At 39.0% G+C, this 24491-nt stretch overlaps 1 protein-coding gene across 14 annotated transcripts in view; it reads left to right on the top strand.

Moving 5' to 3' along the window:
• SIN3A (SIN3 transcription regulator family member A) overlaps positions 1 to 24325 on the top strand; it is a 94650-nt gene extending 70325 nt beyond the window's left edge. For 11 of the 14 annotated variants that reach the window (XM_045586582.1, XM_045586600.1, XM_045586593.1 and 8 more), the window contains 5 exons: positions 3305 to 3478; positions 9494 to 9586; positions 10960 to 11054; positions 20465 to 20672; positions 23104 to 24325. In XM_045586582.1, the coding sequence (XP_045442538.1) occupies positions 3305 to 3478; positions 9494 to 9586; positions 10960 to 11054; positions 20465 to 20672; positions 23104 to 23334 (801 nt within the window). In that variant the 3' untranslated portion in view covers positions 23335 to 24325. Of the gene's footprint in view, positions 1 to 3304; positions 3479 to 9493; positions 9587 to 10959; positions 11055 to 20464; positions 20673 to 23103 lie in introns of those variants that run through there. The other 3 variants (XM_045586597.1, XM_045586615.1, XR_004990926.2) reach the window with 3 other exon arrangements.
• Positions 24326 to 24491: the final 166 nt, after the last annotated feature.

Raw genomic sequence — 24491 nt, forward strand, 5'->3', positions numbered from 1 at the left:
AGATATATGTAAAAGAAGCATGGCATTGCAGCTTCTGTCTTAATCTTGATACTTTTCAATTGTCTACCTAGTCTTATCACTATAGTTTGTCTATATCTTCTTGATCATGAAATGTAGTTTAGGTATTCTGAACCAGTTCATTGACAAACTTTGCATTCTAGATGCTTTGGGTCAATGCAAGAGAAGCAGTTACAGCAGATGCAATAACAGTAACTAGAATAACAACACCAAAAATAATAAGTCCCAAAGCATGATTGTATAATTCCAGCAATGCTTGAAGGCCTACATCATGATTCCATTTTCGTTATATTGGAAGGAAGCATAATAAAAGAAGGCTGCTTTAAAATTAATATATCTTCATTCAGGTTATGCCTGGAGACACAGCTGGTAAGGTTACAGTGATGGCATTGGACAGCTCTTTGTCATTTATTTATTTAAATACGTATAAAAACCAATACATATGGGTGCTGGACACAGGCTCGTAAACCATAACAAGGACTCAAAGTATGTACTTTAGTGTTAGCTGAAAAAGAGCCAGTAAAATTAAGAAAATCAAGAGCAGCGGCTAAACACCACAGACCTTTCTATAAATTTCCTGGGTTTGTGGTTAGGGCATTACCTATAAACCCTCCTGGTGACATAGCCTCGTGGTAGGGATATTTAGGATCAAGCCTGTGGGACCAATCCAATACATACAAGTCAGAGCCAGAAATACTATGTCTCACTGGTACAGGGTTGGCACAATCTTGCCATTGAGGAAATGCTCCCAACTCAGTAGTAGTACTATTAGGGCAGGAGGGGAGTAGGGGGTGCTTATCAGACAGCCATCGGGTGGCCTAGGAAATCCTGGTTTAGTGACTGTGTGAACATATTTTCCCATATCCCAGGGGCCTTCAATGTTAGCAATGCTTGTGCCACCATAGGATGGATGTCTTACTCTCTTGGTGGAGCTGTAAACATCCTGAAGTTCTCTTTTTGATAAGCAAATAGGGAGCTCTCCACTAAAGCCTTGGGAAGTTATATGCTTAAACATGAAATGTCTAAAAGTTACTTTCAGAACCTTAAAATACACTTGGAAAGATCAAATATACATATTTATATATATGATTTAAAGATTACATACTTATGAGAGGGCAGGGTGGGGCGAGGATGGGCTCCTGACTTCACTGTGGGGCTGGGCGGAGTTATCCTCCATTCTGTAACTGAACCCTAGCCCTCACCCAACCAATCAGGGTTAGCCGAGGCAGTGACATCACCACCGACCGGAGTAAAACCCATGGACTTGGCAAAATTCGCTCTCTTCCGCCATGCTGCCGGCGTGAGTGGGACAGAGCCCATGCTAGCATGGAAAAAGCTCTTTTGTTTATTGCATCGGACTTGGCTCCCTGGTGATCCTTGGGGATCACGAAGTCTGGGCGTAACACTTAAATTATCTTAAAGAATATCAGTTACATTTAAACTGGATCACAGAATTAATCCTCTTTTTAAATCAGACCAATAAGTAACAGTTTTTGAATTCCTAATTATTTAAAACACATTCTATTTTCTCAAAAGCACATTATACTTTAGATATTTATTTAATTCCAATTCAATTTGTATTTTAAACTTTCAGAATTTGCAAATCAAATATTCAGCAGTTCTTTATTAATAAACTTTTATATTCTTAAGAATAAATTTAAAAATCTAATAATTAACTTTAAACCATGTTTTTTCCTTCCCTGGGGAAACTGAGAAGCAAACTTGTAGGTATTCACATGTAAACTTGTCCTTAGAGAAAATAATGGCTACTGGTGAAAAGCTGATTTCAAAGGAGCCACCTTTTGGCTGCTTGAAAAGGTGTAGCCGTTTTAATGCAAATTAACACATTCTTTAAAGATGTCTGCTGGCGGGAACCAGCCTACCTGCCCGAAAGGGTGTAGCTTTAAAACCTCTTCATGGCAAGAAAAGAGACCTTAATTAAACTTTCAGAGCTCTAAATTTTAGGTGGCAAAATTAAATATTTAGCATTTCTCAAATCAACAATACTTTTACATTTTTAAGGATACATCTCAAATAAAATATAAGGCATATTCAATTAATAGTTTAATTTCTATCATCTAGACTTCATACTAGGCATACTCAGATTAACCTTTCTGTATTATAAATTTTAATACATTTAGATCATTTGACTTAAAAGTTTTAAATTCCCAGCCAATAGGCCTGGCACAGCTGCTTTTAAAGTGGTCATAAAATCTCTGTTGGGAAAGAGGCAAACCCTCAGCCATTCATATGTAAACTTGCTGTCTACTTTCTGTGTTTACTTGCCTCAGGGCGGGAAATTTCAAAAGAGCATTCCCAGGAGGCTCTCTACACACACTCAAGGGTCCAAAGATCTGCTTGTGGCTCTTGAGCAGTGGTTTGCCAAACACTGCCTTAAGGGTCAGAAAGCTCTGCTCATTCAGCTGAGGCCTTAGCTATTAATTCAGCAACAGATTATTAAATACTGAGTTTCAGACTTTGTATTAGGACTGGGGATATAGACATGGTTCTTGCTTTCATGGTTTTCTAAGGTCCCTCTCCTCACCTTGGGCACACAGTGAGTTTTATTATCAAACATGTAATTTTTTTTTTTATTGATTATGCTCTCACATAATTGTCCTTATTCCCCCATTCCCATCCCAAACCCTTCCCCACATATGCCCCCCCACCTCCAACCCCGTTGTCCATGGCCACTGGCCAGGCCCATATGCATGCACACAAGTCCTTTGATTGATCTATTCTCCTTCCCCCATCCTCCCCTACTTTCCCTCTGAGGTTTGAGAGTCTGATCGCTGCTTCTCTTTCTCTGGGTCTGGATCACATGATCTCACACATCTAGAGGAAATAATGAACAACAAACATGTAAATTTATCTCATGTAACAGAACACCACTCTCCAGACTCTTCCAAGCAAATTGTAAATGGTAGAGAAGTGACCTAAAAATAGGAGACCATGGGAATTTTCTTTTATGTAAAAAAATTTTTTAAGTTCCTTAGAACTTTACTAAATAGGTAGCACATTAATAACCATTGTTTATAGTTTTGCTTTTAAATAGATACGAATGTTTTACTCATGGACCAGTGATATGGTTGAAGATTTTGGCTTAGTTATTCTCCAAGAAAAAAATAATAATGGTTTTGTGTGACTGATTTTTTAAAATTCCCAATTCCCAAAACCTCTTCCTCTTTTTGAACTAAGTGACTGGAATTATCAAAGGAAGGTTGAATGTATGACAAGGAGAAATATTTTCTTGATTCATTGTCTACTTGTCTTTGCTTGATTCCAGCTTCAGCACATTGTGAGTGATGAGATCTGTGTGCAAGTGACTGACCTTTACCTGGCAGAAAACAATAATGGGGCTACTGGAGGCCAGCTGAACACACAGAGTTCGAGGAGTCTCTTGGAGTCAGCATATCAGCGGAAAGCCGAACAGCTCATGTCAGAGGAGAACTGCTTTAAGGTGAGAGTTACTCATGTAGTTAATAACAGTGCTGGTAACAGGGGAAGTTCTTGGGATCATTTCTACCAGAAGTCAAAGAGCAAAGTGTTTTGACTCTGTGATTCCACTGCTGGAACCTTTAGAGTTCCTGTGATCTCACTGGAGAATGTATAAAAAACATGGAAAAATGGAAATAAAGTCTCATATAAACAGTCTCTTACTTTCTTGCCTTAACAAAAAATTACTTGTTTTATATGATTTTTATAATTTTGTCTTCTGCTTTTCTTTGAATGTTTTTTTATATGATAGTGTTTTGTAAGTATATTGTTTTAAAATGTTTAAAAGGTAATCCTTAATTGTAGAAAAGATAAGAAATGCAGAGAAAAAGAAAGATTGGCCACAATTTTTCCCAGAAGTAATCATTGATTACATTTCTAGAATTTTATATATATACTAGAGGTCCAGAGCATGAAAACTCATGCACTGGAGTGAGGGGCGGGGGGGGTTCCCTCAGCTCAGCCTGCCCCCTCTCACACAGTCTGGGAGCCCTCAGTGGCAGGAGGCGGCCTGGCGATCAGGGGAAGGCGACACCCCATCACACCTCTGCTGCCGCCACTGCCAGCAACGCAACCTTGGCTGGCTCTGGCTACCTGAGCCTCAGGCACCCCTGGGGCCTAGCCGCCATCCAAGGCTTGCTTGCCTGTGCTTCGGGCTGGCAATGGGCGACTGGGGGACTCCAGAGGCCATCTTTGAGTGTGTGGCAGTCAATTAACACATTCTGGACATTTTTAACTTGTGGATTCCACCTTCTTGGCTGTGGATGCCATTTGAGGATGTGGCAGCAATTAGCATATCCCCTCCTTATTGACTGGGCGCCACCACATGTGAGATGGTGTGAGGGTCAATTAGCATATTCCCTCTTTATTAGAAAAGATTCATAAGTTGTTTTGTGCAATTAGCAACATCTGTGAGTCTTCAGCATATTTTTGAGACTATTTGATATTTCATGCTTGCCTTATTTGACACCTGAGTTGTTTCCAGATTTCCATCATTGTAATGGCTGATTTGAAAAGTATATTGCTGGAAACAGCCTAAATGTCCAACTCACTGTGGGAGTGGTTAATGGTACTCTATTGCACAAATACTTGGATGGCATATTTTGCAGCCCTTAAAATTCATTATAAATTACCGGTATAAAAATATTGAAAGCAGATAAAAGGACATAAAAGTATGTGTATTATGATTGCTGCTTTGTAATAAATGTGTATAGTTGAGTAAAGCCTATATGTATTTACACACAAGAAGGGCAGGTTCAGATGACCCAGATTAAGGTTTGTGATTGGCTGAACAGGGAAGAAAGCTAAGTAACAGTTTGATCTAGTTCCATAGGTTCTGAATAGTTTATTAATCTGACCCCAAATGTTTTATTTTGTTGTCTGCTTCTACTTCAGTTATTTTCATTTCTAATTCAGTACCAGTAATGTTTGCTCAATTTAGAATCAAAGAATTGGAAGCAAGTTTTTCAGTTCAGTCCTCAGATCTGATGTTCTAATACCTGAGGACTTTCCCATTACAGAAGAGATTCTCTAAGCTTTTCTATAAAGGTTTAAATCTACGTGTTTCTTATGCACTTATTGTGTTAGTTGTGTGTTTTTTTTTAAATATATTTATTGATTTGTTTTTTACAAAGAGGAAGAGAGAGGGATAGAGAGTTAGAAACATTGATGAGAGAGAATCGTCAATCAACTGCCTCTTGCACATCCCCTACTAGGATTGTGCCCGAAACCAAGGTATATATGCCTTTGACTGGAATCGAGCATGGGACCTTTCAGTTCGCAGGCCGATGCTCTGTCTACTGAGCCAAACCGGTTTCAGTATTGTGTATTGGTTTTGTGTGTGTGTGTGTGTGTGTGTGTGTGTGTGTGTGTTTTAATATATTTTTATTAATTTTTTACAGTGAGGAAGGGAGAGGGACAAAGAGCCAGAAACATCAAAGAGAGAGAACCATCGACCAGCTGCCTCCTGCAGCTGGGGATGTGCCCTCAACCAGTGTACATGCCCTTGACTGGAATTAAACCTGGGACCTTTCAGTCCACAGGCCGACGCTCTATCCATTGAGCCAAATCGGTTTCGGCTGATGGTGAAACAGAATTAGCCTCCCCACCCATAAAGAGTTAAACAGGGTATTAAATTGTGGCCATAGCCTTATGAAGGAATGGACAGATTTGACCTGTAGATAAGACTAATTATCAGGGAAGAAAGGCTTTGTAGCCAGGAAAATTGTGTCATCACAGTGATGCTCTTCTTTAAAATGTTTACTACCCTGTTTCCCCAAAAATAAGACAGTGTCTTATATTAATTTTTGCTCCCAAAGATGCGTTAGGTCTTATTTTCAGGGGATTTTTTCATGAAGAAGAATACGGTACACATTTATTGTTAAATGAAAATAAAGGAAATTTATTACCTGTATACGGTACGGTAGTACGGTAGTTGTCAACACAAACCAGACAAACTGAATCCTACAGTATCAAGAATTTACTCATTTATTCAGTGGCAATCATGTCATCATCTTCTGGAACATCATCATAACAATCCAATTCCTGAATTTCCTGGTGAATTTCTTGTGACTCCATTTCTTTCAAAATCAGTGGACCAAATCTCTCATGTTTAGCTTAGGGGGTCCTTATTTTCAGGGGAATGCCTTATATTTCACTCAGAAGGAAACCTATAAGTAGGTCTTATTTTCGGAGGATGTTTTATTTTTGGGGAAACACGGTAGTACATAGAGAATAAAATTTAATATGTTAGCAGTAAGCTAAACATAAGCAGCCCTTTAAATCCTCTGCCACCACTCCCCACCCAACCTTCAGCCTCCTCTCCCTTTATTTTTCCTATGTACATTCTACATTCAGACATTTTTAGCTCTCTTCATGTTCATTCAGACCTTTTTCTGTGCATTTACATACATGTGTATGTATATGTAGATATATATTAGACTGCATATTTTACATCCTGTTTTTTCATTTAGTATGTCTTTGAATTGCTCTATTTTGGTTTATATAGATCTAGCTCAGTTTTTTCAACTGTTGTATCATACTTAATAGTATAAATGTACCATATTAAAAAAAAATCATTCTCTTATGGGTGAGCATTTAAACTTTTGTTTGTTTGTTTCCTTTTTAACTATCTCAAATAGGGCTATATTGAACAGCATTTTCTTGTATTTGTATCCTTGTGTGCATGTGTTAGTATTTATCTAGGGTAGAGACAAAAAGTGAAATCCTATAAAATCTTAGGTATTGTTTGTGGATTCCAAAGAAATGGCCAGCTGTGAAAGACATGGGTATTTAGGTCTTCTGTGCCCACTGGTGGTGGCTGACCAGTGAAGTTTACTGCTGCACTGGCTACTGTCAAAGAAGTCCTACGAATTCCCGACCAGGGGTAGCTGGTCAGTGCTATTGTTTTGCCACTACCCAGATTTTCCCAATACAGGTTTTATAGAGTACAGAAAACAGAGGAACAGAGCATGCAAGGGGGAGGAACATATGCACAAGATTTGTGAGATTGAAACACTAGCTGTTTACAATCCAGGCTGACATCTAGAAGCAGTTTCTCTTTGACTTTCTTAGATTGAATTGCTAGCCAGGTTCCCAAGGTTTCACAGTCTGCTTACAGATGGCCTATACTATTCCCACAGAATAGGAGAGGGAGTTGGAGCATAGAGCCATGTTCCTGTTTACAATTTCTCCTGTCTGTTAAGTAGTAACATTCAGTGACTATGTGTTGAGAAAATGAAGTATAGGAAGGATATTGGTGGAAGAGGCATGTAGATGGAGGGTGTCCAAGTGGTAGAGGATCTTTAATAAGTAAATGGTTTGGATTTTCTTGTGGTTTATGAAAATAATAATAAGTCCTTATTATTAAGGACTAAATATCCCACTGGATTTGAGTTTTCAGGAAGACAGTTTGGTAGCACTGAGTAAGAAATGCAGAGGAATCAGAGATGAGTTTGCTCATGGGGGCAGATAACTAAATTTGGGTGATAGGTGTGAGCAGTCTAATAATGAAGCTAGCTAGTTAAGGCTTGGAGAGGGAGCTGGGTGAACGCATGGGGAAAGGCCTATGAAGACAGGATACAAGTGGAAGAGCCTGTTGGGATAAAATTGAGTTCAATTTTAACCCTTTGCACTCCGAACCATTCTGGACATTGGCTACCAGCTACTCTACGCTAACGGCGGAAACGTACATTGAATTAACTCAATTCCCCGTAATCACTAATAAACTGCAATGTCCTCTGAGAGGGGACATCCGAGTGATATGCTAGAATTCCGATGTCCCCTAAGAGGGGACAGCGGAGTGCAAAAGGTTAAGCATGTAGAGAGTAGACTGCCTACTCAATATCACTTTGAAGGGTGATTTCCTTGGATCAATAGTAGTAATCTAGACACTCTAGGTCAGTGGTCGGCAAATTCATTAGTCAACAGAGTCAAATATCAACAGTACAATGATTGAAATTTTTAACTTCTAACTTCACTTCTACAAAATAGACTCATCCAGGCCGTGGTATTTTGTGGAAGAGCCACATTCAAGGGGCCAAAGAGCCAGCCTCACGTGGCTTGCAAGCTGCAAGTTTGCTGACCATGCTCTAGGTCATCTTAGTGGCAGAGGGGTTTAGCATAGTCCGGGAGGCAGGTTTTTTCTCCCATCTATTTTAGAAGTAACTTTATTTGTATTTGTGTATATATTATATTCTTGTCACGTTTTAAATTTTACTAGAAGATAGGAATTTCTAAAGCTTCTCTAGAACAAATCAGAAACCATAGCTGGCTTCTAGTCCTGTTTATTTACTCTGAATTTTAGGGTTTGTTTTTTTCTGTCTAAACCAAAGAGGTTGAAATAAATTATTATCAGGCTGTCTTCTAAGTGCTGATCTTCGATGTGACTTGAATCATGACCTTGTCTGCAGCAATCCCTTAGAATAGGACAGTGAGAGTCCTAGGATTCTGAAAGGGGAGATCCATGTGCCATCATCATTTGATAGTTCTTTTGTGCAACACATGACTTGCTTTTGAAGAACTTCGAATATGACTAATACTATTATAGCAGATCACTTCTTAATACATCAATGTTTTGTGTTCCTTACCTCCATGGTGTGTGTGATACCTCTGGTAATCTTCATTGCAGTGGGAATGCAATTGCTCCTCTTGGTTGTGTTTATGTTTTCATCTTCATTTTGGTTTGAGAAAGTTCCTTCTTTTTAAAAACTAGAGGCCCAGTGCATTAATTCATGCACCAGTGGGACCCCCCAGCCTGGCCTGCAGGATTGGGCTGAAACCGGCTCTCTAACACCCTGAAGGGTCCTGGATTGTGAAAGGGTGCAGACCAGGCCAAGGGACCCCACAGGTGCACAATCAGGGCCGAGGAGAGATGTGGGGGGTTGGCCAGCCCGGGAGGGACTACAGGAGGGCTCTAGGGCGTCTCCATCTGGCCCATCTCACTCAATCCCAATTGGCCGGACCCCAGCAGCAAGCTAATACTGCCAATTGGAGAATCTGCCCCCTGGTGGTCAGTGCACATCATAGCTAGCAGATGAGCAGCCTTAGCATATCAGTAGAATATTACACTTTGATTGGTTGAACGTCCAACTGGTTAACCAGACACTTAGCATATTAGGCTTTTATTATAGAATACTGTAGACTTGTTTACATCTTTGTGTTAAGTCCTAGAAATGGGATTATCAAGTGAAATGGCTTTGACTTTGTATAGTTCTGACTTTAAAGCACTCTTATTGACATTGATTATTCTAGCTAATTTAAGAAGTATGAAATATAAAATGGTGCTTTTTGCACTAACATTTTATTTTACTGGTAGCAAGATTAAACTTTGCCTTTTTAGTCACATGCCTCCTAAGTTTTTGTCTTCCTCATTTTTTCCATTGGAACAGAGTTGTATGACTTTATTGCCTCTAAACCCTAAAGAAGCTAGGTTATAGCTTTGGAGATGGTCTTTGTTTACACTCAGGTTTCTTATTTGCAGCTTATGTTCATTCAGAGCCAAGGCCAGGTTCAGCTGACTATTGAGCTTTTGGACACAGAAGAGGAGAACTCAGATGACCCTGTAGAAGCTGAGGTATGACAAGTATATTGCAGAAGCTTTGCTGAGGGAGCGGTCATGTCCTGAGAGACTCCTCATTGATTGTCTTCTAGAAGGCCAAGACAGCTGTAGGTCTGCTTAAGGGTCAAGACCTGATGCTCTTTAAAGAACAGATCATTTCAGCCTTGTCTTCAGCTGAAGAGAAGGGCTATCTGGAGGTAGCTATTTGGGGTTGATGGCAGTCTTAGCTACTATCAGTAAAGCCATCTCCTCTGAGGAAACCTTATGGTTGGCAACTTTTCTGTTATTGTCCTAAAATGTAAGAAACAACAAATGAAGTGGCATCTGCCCTATTTCATCTTGATTTTTTGTGTCATGTTTACTTTTTATTGGATTAGATTAAACCAGGAGGTTTCAATCTCCACCGAGTAGACACAGTGAGTTGGTTATCATACCTGGGTGTAACTGGTATATTATATATGAGGATGTAAGCCACGTGTATGATGTTGGGAGAACATAGAAGGGAGACTGTTGTTTTGTGGTAATATTGGTTCATGGTTGCCAGATCATTAATTTTTTCTTAAAGAGATGCCAGAAGTCCAGATTTTAATGTGAAAGATACTGATTTTCAAACATTTGCCACTAATATTTTATTTAACAAAAACACTCTGGGAGGAAATAAAACTTGTGAATAAGCCATTTGATACATATTTATGACTTCTGGTAACTTTTAAGTATCTCAGAGAAACTGGGTTTTGCTATCTATCGCAGTGACTTTCAACTAGTTTGCCACAAAAATTTTTTAAACATGCAATTCCTATTTGGTTAGGAGCACTGACATATCCCTTTAGATTGTCAAATTTAAAAAATGACAGCCAATATGATAATAGTTTTCTTAACTTTTTTGTTATATCGGCAAAAAGTACATTGTTTCGTATGCCACAGAATTGTAATTTTTATTTTAATCCTCATCTGAGGATATTTTTATTATTATTATTTTTTATTTATTTTTTTTGCGGGGGTTGGGGGTGATATAAAGAGAGCGAAACTTTGATGTGTGAGAGAAGCATCAATTGGTTGCCTCCCATATGCGCTGAATTGGAGAGTGAACCCACAACCTTTTGGTGTACAAGATGATGCTCCAACCCACCCACCCTGCCAGGGCATATGCCACAGAATCTTGGTAATTAGTTTATGTGTGCCCTGAATGAAAAAGGTAGAAAATAGCTGATCTAACAGACTTTCAAAACTATGTTTCAATACCAAGTAACAAACATATCATTATGGGAACATTTTTTTTTTTTTAATCTTGAAATTTTAGGAATTTTAGTAATATAATTTGCTGGTGATGGAGGATAGAGCTCAGGTTTTTCTCTCTTCCCACTCCTATTTTGCGTTTATAATCCTAGCGCTGGTCAGACTATGTGGAGCGATACATGCATTCTGATACTACCTCTCCTGAGCTTCGTGAGCATCTGGCACGGAAACCAGTATTTCTCCCAAGGTAAGTGAACTAAGTCATGCATTGGCAGCATACACTTGTGCATGGTTAAACAACAGAAAGTTAAATGTCTTCTCAGATTCTCGTTTTTCACTTACTCTATTCATTGTTCTTTCTGCTGAGGGCACTAGTCAAGGTTTGTGTTGCTGTTAAAACAGAAGCTTACTTGGAGCTCGTGCCAGAGCATCAGAGAAATGAGCGTTTTAGAGAATCAATGACAATTTACTTTCCTTATTACATTGAAAAGACACAAAGCTAAATCAGCAAAGGGAAAGTCAGTCATCTGTAACAAAGTCAGAGGAATCCTCTTCTATTGGAGTCATACAGGACACTGAATTCCTCTAGCAATGAATTGTGACAATCTGTTTGAAATTCTGTCTACCAAGGAAGCTCATTAGGTTCTGTCTCAGTGCCATAGTTTTTTTTATTGGGTGCTAGTCATTCATGTAGGCACTCTCTGCCTAGCATGTACCACATTTCCAGAAGGAGAGCACATTTTCAGCATAAGCCATATATTTTGAGGAAACAGCTTATATAGAGAGAGCCACTCTTATCATTTACGGAATGGTGGAAATGTCCCCATATCCAAGGGGTACAACCTTGTTAGCAGGGCTCTCAAATGATAACAATCTTAGACCTGCTTTGTTAACTCCCTTCACAGAATCTTTTTAATTCATCCTGCCCATATGTAGGCAGATTGTAATGCTGGTCCTCTATGGAAGGTTGAAGAAGAGTTTCAAAAGTAGAAAGTAGGTTTTGCTATAATAGACTGGCTTTCTTCCTTCCCAAAATTGAAATCTTGCCAAAATTTTAATTGAAATCTCATGCTTTACATTACCAGAAAGATGTTATCCCAGTATTATAGGCTTAGTCCTAATCAGAACATGGATGGTAGTGTGAGCAGAAGGGCTCTGCCAGTTTCTTTTTTTCATTGATTCATTGAGCACACCCCAAGCACCTGCTCTGTGCCAGGCAAACAGAACAGATTTAGTTTCCATGCTTCTGACACAGGAAAATAAATATTTCATGTGTTTGTATTCAGCAACGTTTTAGAAATATTTGTAACATATTGTAGGCAGTGTAGGAAAGGGAGGCATTTTCATATTCCATGGGAAGGATATAAGTTGATACAATCATTCTGGGGTCAGAATGTTCATGTATGGGAACTTTTCCATAGAACTTTGGTTTCTAATAATTTGCCTTAATATCTAAGGTTCTCAATGTTTTTGGCTTTGAGATCTCTTCACTTTTAGAGATTGAGTACCTACAAAAGCTTTTGTTTATATGATTTATATCTAGTTACATTTACCACATTAGAAAATAAAACTGAGAATGTTTCAAAAGTTAATGAATTTATTTAAAAACAATAATACTAAACACATTATGTTATCAAAAATCTAGACATATAGCCAAAACCGGTTTGGCTCAGTGGATAGAGTGTCAGCCTGCGGACTAAAGGGTTCTAGGTTTGATTCCGGTCAAGGGCATGTACCTTGGTTGCAGGCACATCCCAAGTAGGTGGTGTGCAAGAGGCAGCTGATCGATGATTCTCTCTCATCGATGTTTCTAACTCTCTATCCCTCTCTCTTCCTCTCTATAAAAAAAACAATAAAATATATATATATTTTTAAATCTATATACCGTATTTTTCGGACCATAAGACGCACCAGTTTTTAGAGAAGGGAAATGAAGAAAAAAAGATTCTGAAACAAATAGTGTCCTAAAATATTTTATGTGCATTAAAACCCAACATCACAGTCATAAACACATGTAATCAACACTGTAAAGTAAACAGCAGCATTTAGAACCATTTTAGAGCCGGGCAAGCACACAGAGACCACACAGAGCCGGGCAAGTAAAAAAACTTTTTTTTTAAAGTATATGAGTAGGCTATATTTGGACCATAAGACGCAGGGACTTTTTCCCCCCACTTCTGGGGGGAAAAAAGTGCGTCTTATGGTCCGAAAAATACGGTATATAAAAGGCTAAGTGACTGATTGACTGGCTGGCTGGTACATATGTCACACACTGGCAATTTAAAAATAAACATTGACTCATGCACACATAATACATATAAAGCAATCGCATGCAACGCCATAATGTATCTGAAGACCCAACTATTGGCACAATGTACCTCTGAAGCTGAAAGAAAGCAGTGGCATTGACAAAATATTGTATATCTGAAGATCAGCTATTGGCACAATATGCCTCTGAAGCCAAAAGAAACTAACGTCATCAACAGAATATTGTTTATTAATAAGTTTACATATTATTTTAATATACATTTTACTAATTTTTTTCATCTCTGACACTTCTATTATAGAGAAAGGGCAAATAGCAATATTAAAATATTTTGTACTTTAATTTTATAATACTGTATTATATACTAGAGGCCCGATGCATGAATTTGTGTGGTCCCTCAGGGTGGCCTGTGGGATTGGGCCAAAACTGGCAGTCCAACACTGCCTGACACTCCTGTCTGCGGCTCCTGCTCATCCTGGCCCCACTGCACCTGCCGCGGGCTCACACGCAGTCAGTCCTGATTAGGAGAGGCTTGTGCAGCCACAGCAGTGCTTACTAGCTGTGAGCCCTGCATCTGGCACCCATCCTAAGAAGGGTGTGGCAGGGGCAGGATATGATCAGCCCTCTGGGCAGGCGGTAATACACCCTTGCCTGCCCAGGATCCAGATCCATCTCATTGACATTCATGCTGGTTGTTGGGAGCCACCTGGCAACTGCTTTTTTTATCATTTCTTCCTTGTGGAGTGTCTAGGGAGGGGAAGCGGCTGTGGTGCCTAAGGCTGACTTCCAGGAGGCTGGCGGTGCCTGGCCCATTTTCTGGAGATTGGACCTGCAGGACTACTGGGGAAGTGAGTGGCTGCCACTGGCCTAGTGGGCCACCAAGACGGTTGGTCAGCTGAGGGGTACTCCCATTATGGAAGTGCACTGACTGACCACCAGGAGGCAGCTCCTGCATTGAGTGTCTGCCCCCTGGTGGTCAGTGCACATCATAGTGACCAGTTAGTTTAGTCGTTTGTTTGCTTAGGCTTTTATATATGTAGATAATATTTTGACATGTAATTTTTTGCAGTAACATAATTATCTCATGAATTTTTCTTCTAATTAATATCCTTTCAATGTGCACAAATCTATTCGCTGAGCCAGTAGTAATTTTATAATGAAAAGCTATTCCAAACAAAAATTAGTGAAAGAGTGGCATTGCATTACATTTTTGCAAAACTTTTTCATGCTGAATTCTTATATCTCTTTCTGTATTCAGTCTGTTGCACTATATTATTTGGTTAAAATATGCAAAGAAAATCTGGCCTCACTCAAATGTGCATTCTTTGATATGACATCAAAGCTCTTTAAGTAGTAGTTTCTTAAAGATTAGTTACAATATCAGTGAAAGTACTAATGATCTTTTCATACAGTTATGTCAAACCATTGGTTTATTTTGTAGTCTGATTCTTTTTCATGCATTATAACTTCATGCAATTGGTTATTTGGAAAATTATAATTCACTAAGTTATACATACCTACCAAACGTTTACACATTTTCTTTTTTTTCTTTTTTTTAAGTGAATTGATAAAATATATTTAGGTATAAAATGGAATATTACACAGCAACAAAGCACAATCTTGAGTGTTGAATCACACAACAAAATTGAATCTCAACAATATTTTGAGCTAAAGAAGCCAAATACAGAATTGAATACGTTGTATTATTTTATTTAAATTAAATCATTTGACTTGCTTTTTCATTAAATCAGAACAAGAAAAACTGAAAGTAAGAATGGAAAGGAAAAGAGTGGTTTCCTGAGTATTTACTTCAATGAGACACAGAGGAATTTTGACGGAATTGAAATGTAAACATGAATATACATTTGACATACTTTCTTGAATTATAAACTTAAAATTGTTGAGAGTTTGCACATTTTCATTTTACAATATTAAAAAAACACACTTATTAATATTGCCATTGACCTCATCAAATACATCTACACTCATAAAAGAGAAAAAATGCTAATTGACCATTATCTTTGCTACGCCCACAGTCAATCAGAGTGAGTATGCAAATCAACCCAACAAAGATGGCAGTTAATTTGCATATGTTGAGAGAGGGTGGAGTGAAGACTAAAGACAGCTTATAAGGAAAAGTGAGGAAAAGCAGAAAGCAAGGTGGCTGCCAGAGGGAAAGTGTGGGCGGGGTGGAGTGGGTGGCCGCTGCAGCTGCTTGCAGGAATCTTCCTGCAATGGGCTCCTAGTCTACAATAATAAAAGTGTAATATGATAATTAGACTGGACATCCTTCCAGACAACCTTCCAGGTGAAGCTGGGGCTACGACGGAAAACCAGGTTCCGGCTGCCTGCCAGAGGGTAGCCTGGGTCCCAGGTATCTGCTGGTGCTGGAGTGAATCTGGTGCCAGCAGCTGGGGGAAGGAAGGCCTACTCTTGCATGAATTTCATGCATTGGGCCTCTGGTCTTTAAATAATGGGAAGCTTTCAGCTCATGGTGGCAAGCACCAGTTTACCAAAATTCAAAGTTTTACTTGAAAGCTTAAATCTTATTGACAACAAATACATGTAGTAGTTTTCCTTGAAGTGCCAGGCTCCCTTGCTCATTTTTGAGGGAAAAAATGTGGCATGTATCTTAGACTGGCTAGTCAGTTTTTTCAGGTAAAATTGGTGATCCATTTGCAACTCAGCAGACCTCAAGTGCCTTTCTTCAAAGATTTTATTGTACTTCAGCACACAAAAGTGCCTCTTGTGTAGTTCCCATTTTACCTACAGTATATTAAAATGATGTGAGTTGAGGGACCGGGATTTAATTTTAAAATGTTCTTTCCCAGCTGATGAGGCTAAGTGATTGAGCTTCAACCCCTGAACTATGGTCACAATTAGATTTCACATCAGGGCACATGCAAGATTGTGGACTCCATCCTTTATAGGAGGTGTGCAGGAGGCAGCCAATTGATGATTCTCTCTCATGAACGTTTCTCTCTGAAATCAATAAAAACATATTTTTTTAAAGGTACTTTTCATTAGGGCGTTCTTAAGTGAAGCCATCTTTTTAATTGCTAGTGCACGCCCAGAGAAGAATGCAAAGATTTCTAAGAATAGTTTGTTGCCATCATTTTTACCATTACTTTTGAACTGTGATATTAATGCAGTAAATGGGGGCAGTTAATGTTTTGGTATTATTATGAAAATAGCTTTGAATTTAGAGACCTCTTGAATAGAGTTTGGTTCCTTGGATCAAAGAACTTGCTATCTAATCCTGAGAAAAAAGAATAAAGTAGGAGGGATCTCAATACCAGATTTCAAATTGTATTACAAAGCCACTGTTTTGTATTACAAAACAACCTGGTACTGGCACAAGAACAGACATATAGATCAGTGGAATAGAATAGAGAATCCAGATATTGACCCAAACCACTGTGCTCAATTAATATTTGACAAAGGAGGCATGAACATACAATGGAGCTAAGACAGTCTCTTCAATAAATGGTGTTGGGGAAAATTGGACAGATACATGCAAAAAAATGAAACTAGTTCACCAACTTACACCATACACAAAAATAAACTCAAAATGGACACAGGACTTAAACATAGATGGGAAACCATAAAAATACGAGAGGCGTCCACAGGCAGCAAAATCTCAGATGTGCCAAAAGAACTTCTTCAATGATACTGCCCCTAGGGCAATGGAAGCTAAAGAGAAAATAAACAAATGGGACTACATCAAATAAATAGCTTTTTTACAGCAAAATAAACCATCAACAAAACAAGAAAGCCCACTGTATGGGAGAACATATTTGCAAATGTTATCACTGATAAAGGTTTAATCTCCAACATCTACAGGCAACATATACAACTTAATAAAAGGAAGATAAATGATCCAATAAAAAAAATGGGCAACGGACCTAAATAGAATCTTTTCAAAAGAAGACAGGAGGAGGACCAAGAGACCCATGAAAACATGCTCAAAATCACTAATTATTCAAGAGATGCAAATCAAAATGACAATGTGGTACCATCTCACACCTATCAGAATGTCTATCATCAAATCAACAAACGGCAAGTGTTGGCGAGGATGCAGAGAAAAAGGAACCCTTGTACGCTGCTGGTGAGAATGCAGACTGGTGCAGCCACTGTGGAGAACTTATTATATGCCTTATTATATGAACTTATTGTATGGAGTTTCCTTAAAAAACTGAAAATGGAACTCCCATTTGACCCAGTAATCCCACTCCTAGGAATATATCCTAGGAAACTAGAAACACCAATCAGAATGGATACATGCACCCTTATGTTCATAGCACAATTTACAATAGTTAAGATTTGGAAACAGCCTAGGTAACCGTCAGCAGATGACTGGATCAGAAAACTATGGTACATCTACACAATGGAATACTATGCTGCCATAAAAAAGAAGGAATTCTTACTATTTGCAGCAACCTCGATGGAATTAGACAATATTATGCTAAGTGAAATAAGCTAGTCAATGCAAGAAAAATACCACATGATCTCACTCATTTATGGATAATAAAGAACATTGTAAACTGATGAACAAAAAGATAGATACAGAGACAGTAAAGCATCAAACAGACTGTCAAATTACAGCAGGATAGGGAGATGTGTGGGAGATAAGAGATCAACTGAAGGACTTGTATGAATGCATATAAATAAACCAACGGACGCAAAATGCTGGGGGGTGAGGGCATGTATGGGAGTGGGGTGGGGAGGCAAAGGTAAGATATGTACACATATAATACCTTAATAAGAAAATGGAAAAAGAACTTGCTGTCCTACAGAGATAAATGGATACAGAGATACTCACTGAAATAGTAATTTTAAATAAAATATTGGAAATATAACTGCCTAATTAACAATCTTTTTCTGTTTATTGTTGCAGAGAATTAAGCACTATCTACCTACCAAGGCACCCATTGATGTTTATCTCTTAGATATGTAGAATAGTATTAATTATGTTCCATCTTTGGAATAATTGAGAAAATGGGCATTTAAATAATTTTCTGTACTCTGGTTCAAATGAGGAAGTCCTGATTGATTTCTGTTAAGGAATGGTAAATTGAGGCACATTTCCTCTGCAGCCATTAAAGAGAGAGAATTTTATATGTAGACAAATCTTCATGAGAGTCAGTGAAAAGTTGAGAATAATAGAATAATATTTATAGTGTGATTCTATTTTCTCTTGAACAAATTCCAAGAGCAAAACCATAGTAAGTGATTACATGTTATTTCAAGGATACCTAGAAGATTTCAAAGCAAAACTGCTGACGGAGGTTATCTCTGCTAAGGCAAGCGGGATTTTTTTTTTTTTTTTCATATAGATTTTATTAATTTTCTTTTATATCTGACACTTCCATTATAGAGAAAGGGCAAATAGCAATATTAAAATATTTCCTCTAATTATTTCCCTTTTAATGTGCATGAATTTCATGCACCACACCACTAGTTTAAAATAATAGAAACCATACAGTGTCTGTTCTCAGAGTACAAAGATATTAAAATAGAAATTTATAACAGAAAAATGAATGGAAAATATCAAAATATTTGGAGATTAAACAATACACTACTAAGTAACACAAGGGCCAAAGAATAAATCTCAAGAGAAGTTTTAAAATATTTTGAACTAAATAAAAATGAAAACACAGCTTATTAAAATTTGTGGGATGCCCCAAAAGCAATATTTTTTTAAATAAGTTTTTATTGTTCATATTATTACAAATGTTCCTTCCCCCCCCACCCCCACATTGCTCTCCTCCACCAGGTTCCCACCCTACCCTCTGCCCTTTCCCCTCTCCCCATTGTCCTCATCCATAGGTGCACAGTTTATGTTCAGTCTCTTCCAACGCCCCCCTCTCCCCTTTTCCCCAAGAATCGTCAGTTCACTCCCCTTCCATACCTCTGATTCTATTATATTCAACAGTTAATACTGTTCAGCAGATTTTTTTAATTTCCTTGGTTTTTAGATTCACTTGTTGATAGTTATGTATTTGTTGTTCATAATTTTTATCTTCGTTTACTTTCTCTTCTGAAAGAACCCCCTTCAGCAATTCATATAATTCTGGTTTGGCAGTGATGAACTCCTTTAGCTTTTTTTTATTAGTGAAGCTCTTTATCTGGCCTTCGATTCTGAGTGATAGCTTTGCTGGGTAGATTATTTTTGGCTGTAGGTTCTTGCTATTCATCACCTTGAATATTTCTTGCCATTCCCTTCTGGCCTGCATGGTTTCTGTTGAGAAGTCAGCTGACAATCGTATAGGTGCTCCTTTATAGGTTACTACCTTCTTTGCTCTTGCTTCTTTTAATATTCTCTCTTTGTCTTTTGCTCTTGGAATTTTAATAATGATGTGTCTCGGTGTGGTCCTCTTTGGATTCCTTTTGTTTGGAGTTCTGTGCGCTTCCTGGACTTGTAAGTCTAATTCTTTCACCAGGTGGGGGAAGTTTTCTGTCACTATTTCTTTCAGTATGTTTTCGATATCTTGCTCTCTCTCATCTTCTGGGACCCCCATAATTCTGATGTTGGTTCGCTTGAAGTTGTCCCAGAGGTTTCTTACATTATCTTCAATTTTCTGGATTCTCTTGCCTTTTAGCTTCTGTGGAGGAGTGTCTTCTGGCTCTTTATGTTCCAAATCTTTGACTTGATTCTTGCGATCTTCCCTTCTGTTTTTAGGACTCTGTAAAATATTTTTTATTTCAGACAATGTATTCTTTATTTCTTGTTGATCCCTTATCATTTCTTGTTGACTCCTTATTAATTCTAGTTGATCTCTTTTCATGTCCTCATAGGTCTTATCCATCTTTTCTAGGAAATTCTTGAAAAACCTTATAAGCGTAGATTTGAACTCTATATCCAGACGCTTTTTGTCCTCCATTTCTTTCATTTGTGATCTATTTTGTTGTCGCATTTCGCAGTTACAGATGGGACCGGCAAGCGGGATTTTTGAAGAATTAGTGGTAGGAGGTAGTTGAAGATTTCTGCTTTTCTGTTTATCCCTGCAGCTGAATTTTTTTTTTTTTTAACAATGAAATCCTTGGACATTTTTTATATGAGAGCCGAAACTGGTTTGGATCAATAGATAGAGCATCAGCCTGTAGACTGAAAGGTCTCTGGTTCAATTCTGGTCAAGGGCATGTACCTTGGTTGTGGGCACATCACCAGTAGGGGGTGTGCAAGAGGCAGCTGATCGATGATTCTCTCTTATTGATGTTTCTAACTTTCTATCCCTCTCTCTTCCTCTCTGTAAAAAAATCAATAAAGTATATATTTTAAAAAAAATAGTGATGAGTACTGTGAAGGCATATAATAAGGAAAACTCTTAGGGGAGTCATGGAAATCTGTCTGGACTAGCTCTCATCATTCATGGCTTTCTGCTTTGTAGGAACCTGCGGCGGATCCGGAAGTGTCAGCGTGGTCGAGAACAGCAAGAAAAGGAAGGGAAGGAAGGAAACAGCAAGAAGAGCATGGAGAATGTGGATAGCCTGGATAAACTGGAGTGTAGGTTCAAGCTGAACTCCTACAAGATGGTGTATGTGATCAAGTCTGAGGACTACATGTATCGGAGGACTGCCTTGCTCCGGGCTCATCAGGTAACACCCTCTCCCCAGCCAGGACCAGCGCTACCCCAGAGGCTGCTAGTTTTTTCTCTCCCTTTATGAACATCTCCACTTAGATTTAAGAATTGAGTAAACTGGTGTATTAGGTTGTTGAGGATGCTGTAACAAAGTGCCACACAAATTGTTGTGTGGTACTTGGTTGCAGCATTTATTTTTTATTGTCTCAGAGTTCTGAAAGCTTGAAGTTCATGTTAAAAGTGTTGGCAGAGTAGGTTCAAACCTTCTGAGGGCTGTGAGGGAGAATATTTTGCTTGCCTCCTCTGGACTCTGGTAGTTAACTGGCACCCTTTGATATTTCTTGGTTTGTAGATACTTGCCTTCATCTTCACATGGCATTCTCCCTGTGTGCATGTGTGTGTCCAAGTTTTCCTCTGCAGTCATATTGCATTGTGGTTCACCCTGCTAACATATTAAATAACTAATTATTACTGCAACAACCTTATTCCAAATTAGGGCACATTCTGAGGTACTGAGGGTTAGGACTGGAACATATGAATTTGGAGGTGGGGCACAAATCAACCCAATACAGCTGGTGGCATTTCCATTGAAGCTATTCCTAGCATTTACCTTCAAGTGGTAGTGCTTATATGAAGGCTACCCATTTACATGTACTGCTTCAGTAGTGAAAGCTTCTGTACCAGGTATTGAGCCCTGGGACCACAGCCATGAAGTAGAGTATATAAGAAAGGCAGAGTGATATTCACTGTCAAGGAAAGAAGCTAGGTGAAGTGACCAAGAGTAAGTGATGTGCCCAGCTTTTGTGGGAGAGATCTCTCTAAGGAGGTGAAGCTTAAGACCTGAACAGTGACAAGGATCCAGCTCTGTGAAGAGTTGGGGGTTGATAATTTCTAGGCAAAGGAAGCAAGTCCAAGGCTGAGAGGGAGGAATATGTGAAAAACTGAAACGATCATTGTGGCTTGAGCCATAAGAAAAGTGGGATGCATAAAGTTGGAAGGGTAATTAGAGGCCACATTGCTTAGTCTTACGGGCCAGGGTTTGGATTTTGTTTGAGGAGCATGGGATGTTGTTGACAAAGATGGCTTGGACTGTTATGAGGAAAGTGGTGGCACAAAGTTGAAAGCAGAGACTACACAAAAGGACTGCTATAGTCCAAATGAGATTCATTGGTGACCTGGTCTAGCAGAAAGGTGGCAGTGGAATTATAAGAATTAAACAAACTGGAGATACAATTTTGAGATATAGTTGTCAGACAGTAATGATTAGATTCCCATTTGAGGTAAGAGAAAAGAGAACATCAAGGATGATGCCTGGTGTGGTTTTTGTTATTTGGTTTTGTTTGTTTTTCTTGGGTAAGTGAGAAGTTTAAGAATATATCTATTATTAAGAAGAGATTATCATTTTTGAGGGGCAGAACAAACATTTTGTTTTGAACTGCTTAAGTTTGATAAGGCAATAAAACATTCAAGTAGGAGATGGTGGGTGGACAGTTTAATATACTTATCTCATGGTACGGTGTGCTGTGTATCTGTGTCTCTGGTTTAAATTATTTGGGGAGCTGGGCCTAATTCATTCTTTTTTCCTCTGTCTTTTATGTGAGCACTCATAAATATTTACAGGATGCATAGGTAGGATCCACTGGAGATCCGCTATGCTTGGTACTCTGCTGGACAGGGCGGGGTAATACTGTGAGGATTTTAAGCCCTGTAAGCTTCATGTTATTTAGAAGTGGGTTGCCATGCTGCTGATATATAGAAATAACTAACAGCTGTCTAACTTGAGGGTATATTAGAATCCGCTGGTCCCTGGCTCAGTGGCTAAAGTGTTGGCCTGAGGACTGAATGGTCATTGGCTCAATTCAGGTCAAGGGCATATACAGGCATATACCTCGGTTGCAGGCTTGATCCCTGGTCCTGGTCGGACCCGTGCAGGAGGCAACCAATTGATGTCTCTCTCACATTGATGTTTCTCTCTGTCTCTCCCCCTCCCTTCCACTCTCAAAACAATCAATGGAAAAATATTCTCAGGTGAGAATTTTTTTTTAATTAGAATCAGGTGGGTTGCTGATGTTAAAATGTAGATTGAGAGAAACAAGGAAATCTATATTTTATTAAATTCCCCAGGTGATTCTAATGAATGCTAAAATTGAGAAACACTGAGCTTGTTTTGCCCAGAACCTATGTTGGCATTTCTTTGGTGGCTCAGTGGGTTCCAACTCTACATGCTCTATATTCTAAACCTCTTTTAGTTCTCTTCTTAAACATAGATTTCTACTTTTTTGTGTGTGTTTTCCCCCCCACTAACCAGTGGTATCAGAAACTTGTGGCCACATCTTTTCTTTGCTATTATACTTTAGGAGGAAATTGGGCTTTGTATTTGAGGGTTGTGTTTTTTTTGGTCCTAGTTCATGGGTGTTTTTGTTTTGTTTACTTGTTTTGTTTTGCAGTCCCATGAGCGTGTAAGCAAGAGACTACATCAGAGGTTCCAGGCCTGGGTAGATAAGTGGACCAAGGAGCACGTGCCCCGTGAAATGGCAGCGGAGACCAGCAAGTGGCTCATGGGTGAGGGGCTGGAGGGCCTGGTTCCCTGTACCACCACCTGTGACACAGAGACTCTGCATTTTGTGAACATTAACAAGTACCGTGTCAAATACGGCACAGTGTTCAAAACCCCATAACTGCGAAGCCAGAGTAGAGAACTTGAAGGAGGTGTGTGTGTGAGGGGGTGCAGTCCCTGTGCCCTCACACACACTGAAGAAATGAGGAAGATGCCTTCCAAGCCTCACTGGGCCTCTCTGGGACGTGGCCACCTGATCCGTCTGTGCTCGGGAACTTTCCCCACGGGTTTAGGATCCTGGAGGGGAAGGAAACCCACTTAAGCATAAATACACAGCTTGCTTGCACACACCAGCAAAGTTAAGACTGGAGTCTCCTGGGGCCTGACCTCAAAGAGGGAACCAGGTGCTATTCAAACCTTGGCTGGATGGGTATACGTTGACGAACTAGGGAAGGACTCAATGCTCAAATGGGTTGTAACTCTGATGGTCAATGCTCCTCTTCTCCCCCACCCCACCCCCCCAAAAAAAGGGGGGAGGGGCACAAAACTGGATGTGATTTTTTTTTTCTTCTTCCTGGTCACTCAAGCACATTTAGAGCATCCATTAGGTTTTATGTGGGACCTACAGATTGGCTTTGGGATTGATCATCTTGTGAATTTGATTCCTGACCGAATCCCTTATTGCCTCCCTTTTACTTTCTCCTCTGTTTATCAACCTCAACAAGTTAAATCAGTTCTTTTTAGCTCCCGAGGAACTATTTTGTACCTGCTTCTTTACCAGTCTTCCCCAGTGCCATCCACCAGCTTTACTCTTTCTCTCAAACACACACAATTTTAACGGGGATTTTCTTTTTTGTAAATAATGTACATACTGTCAATTTTTTATTAAAAGAAATATGCTTTGATGTGCTAGCATAACTGCTCTAGCTTCTTGTGTACCATAGTTCTATGTGACTTCAGATTTAGTACCTATGAACAGGTGTGCAAGACATTTATTACACTTTTTACCAAAGGGAGTTACGGTTGTAGTGCTTTTGTGTAAAACTTGTCTTTCCCTTGCCCCAAAACTTTTTTAAAAAAAAATAAATAAAGTTTGGTTCTTAAGGAATAAACTTGCAACCCAAGTCCCTTGTCCTCACCAGAGAACAATTATGAAGCAGGGATTTAGGCTCAGTTCCTTATCCAGGCTTTTGTTCTAGTTAGCAATCAATTTCACTTATCTCAAGTCAAAATATTCCAAAATTTTGAAGCAGAATACTTTATTCTTTCAATGCATAT

The sequence above is a fragment of the Pipistrellus kuhlii genome, unplaced genomic scaffold (genome assembly GCF_014108245.1).
Source record: "Pipistrellus kuhlii isolate mPipKuh1 unplaced genomic scaffold, mPipKuh1.p scaffold_m20_p_1, whole genome shotgun sequence".
In the NCBI taxonomy this organism is placed as follows: Eukaryota; Metazoa; Chordata; class Mammalia; order Chiroptera; family Vespertilionidae; genus Pipistrellus; species Pipistrellus kuhlii.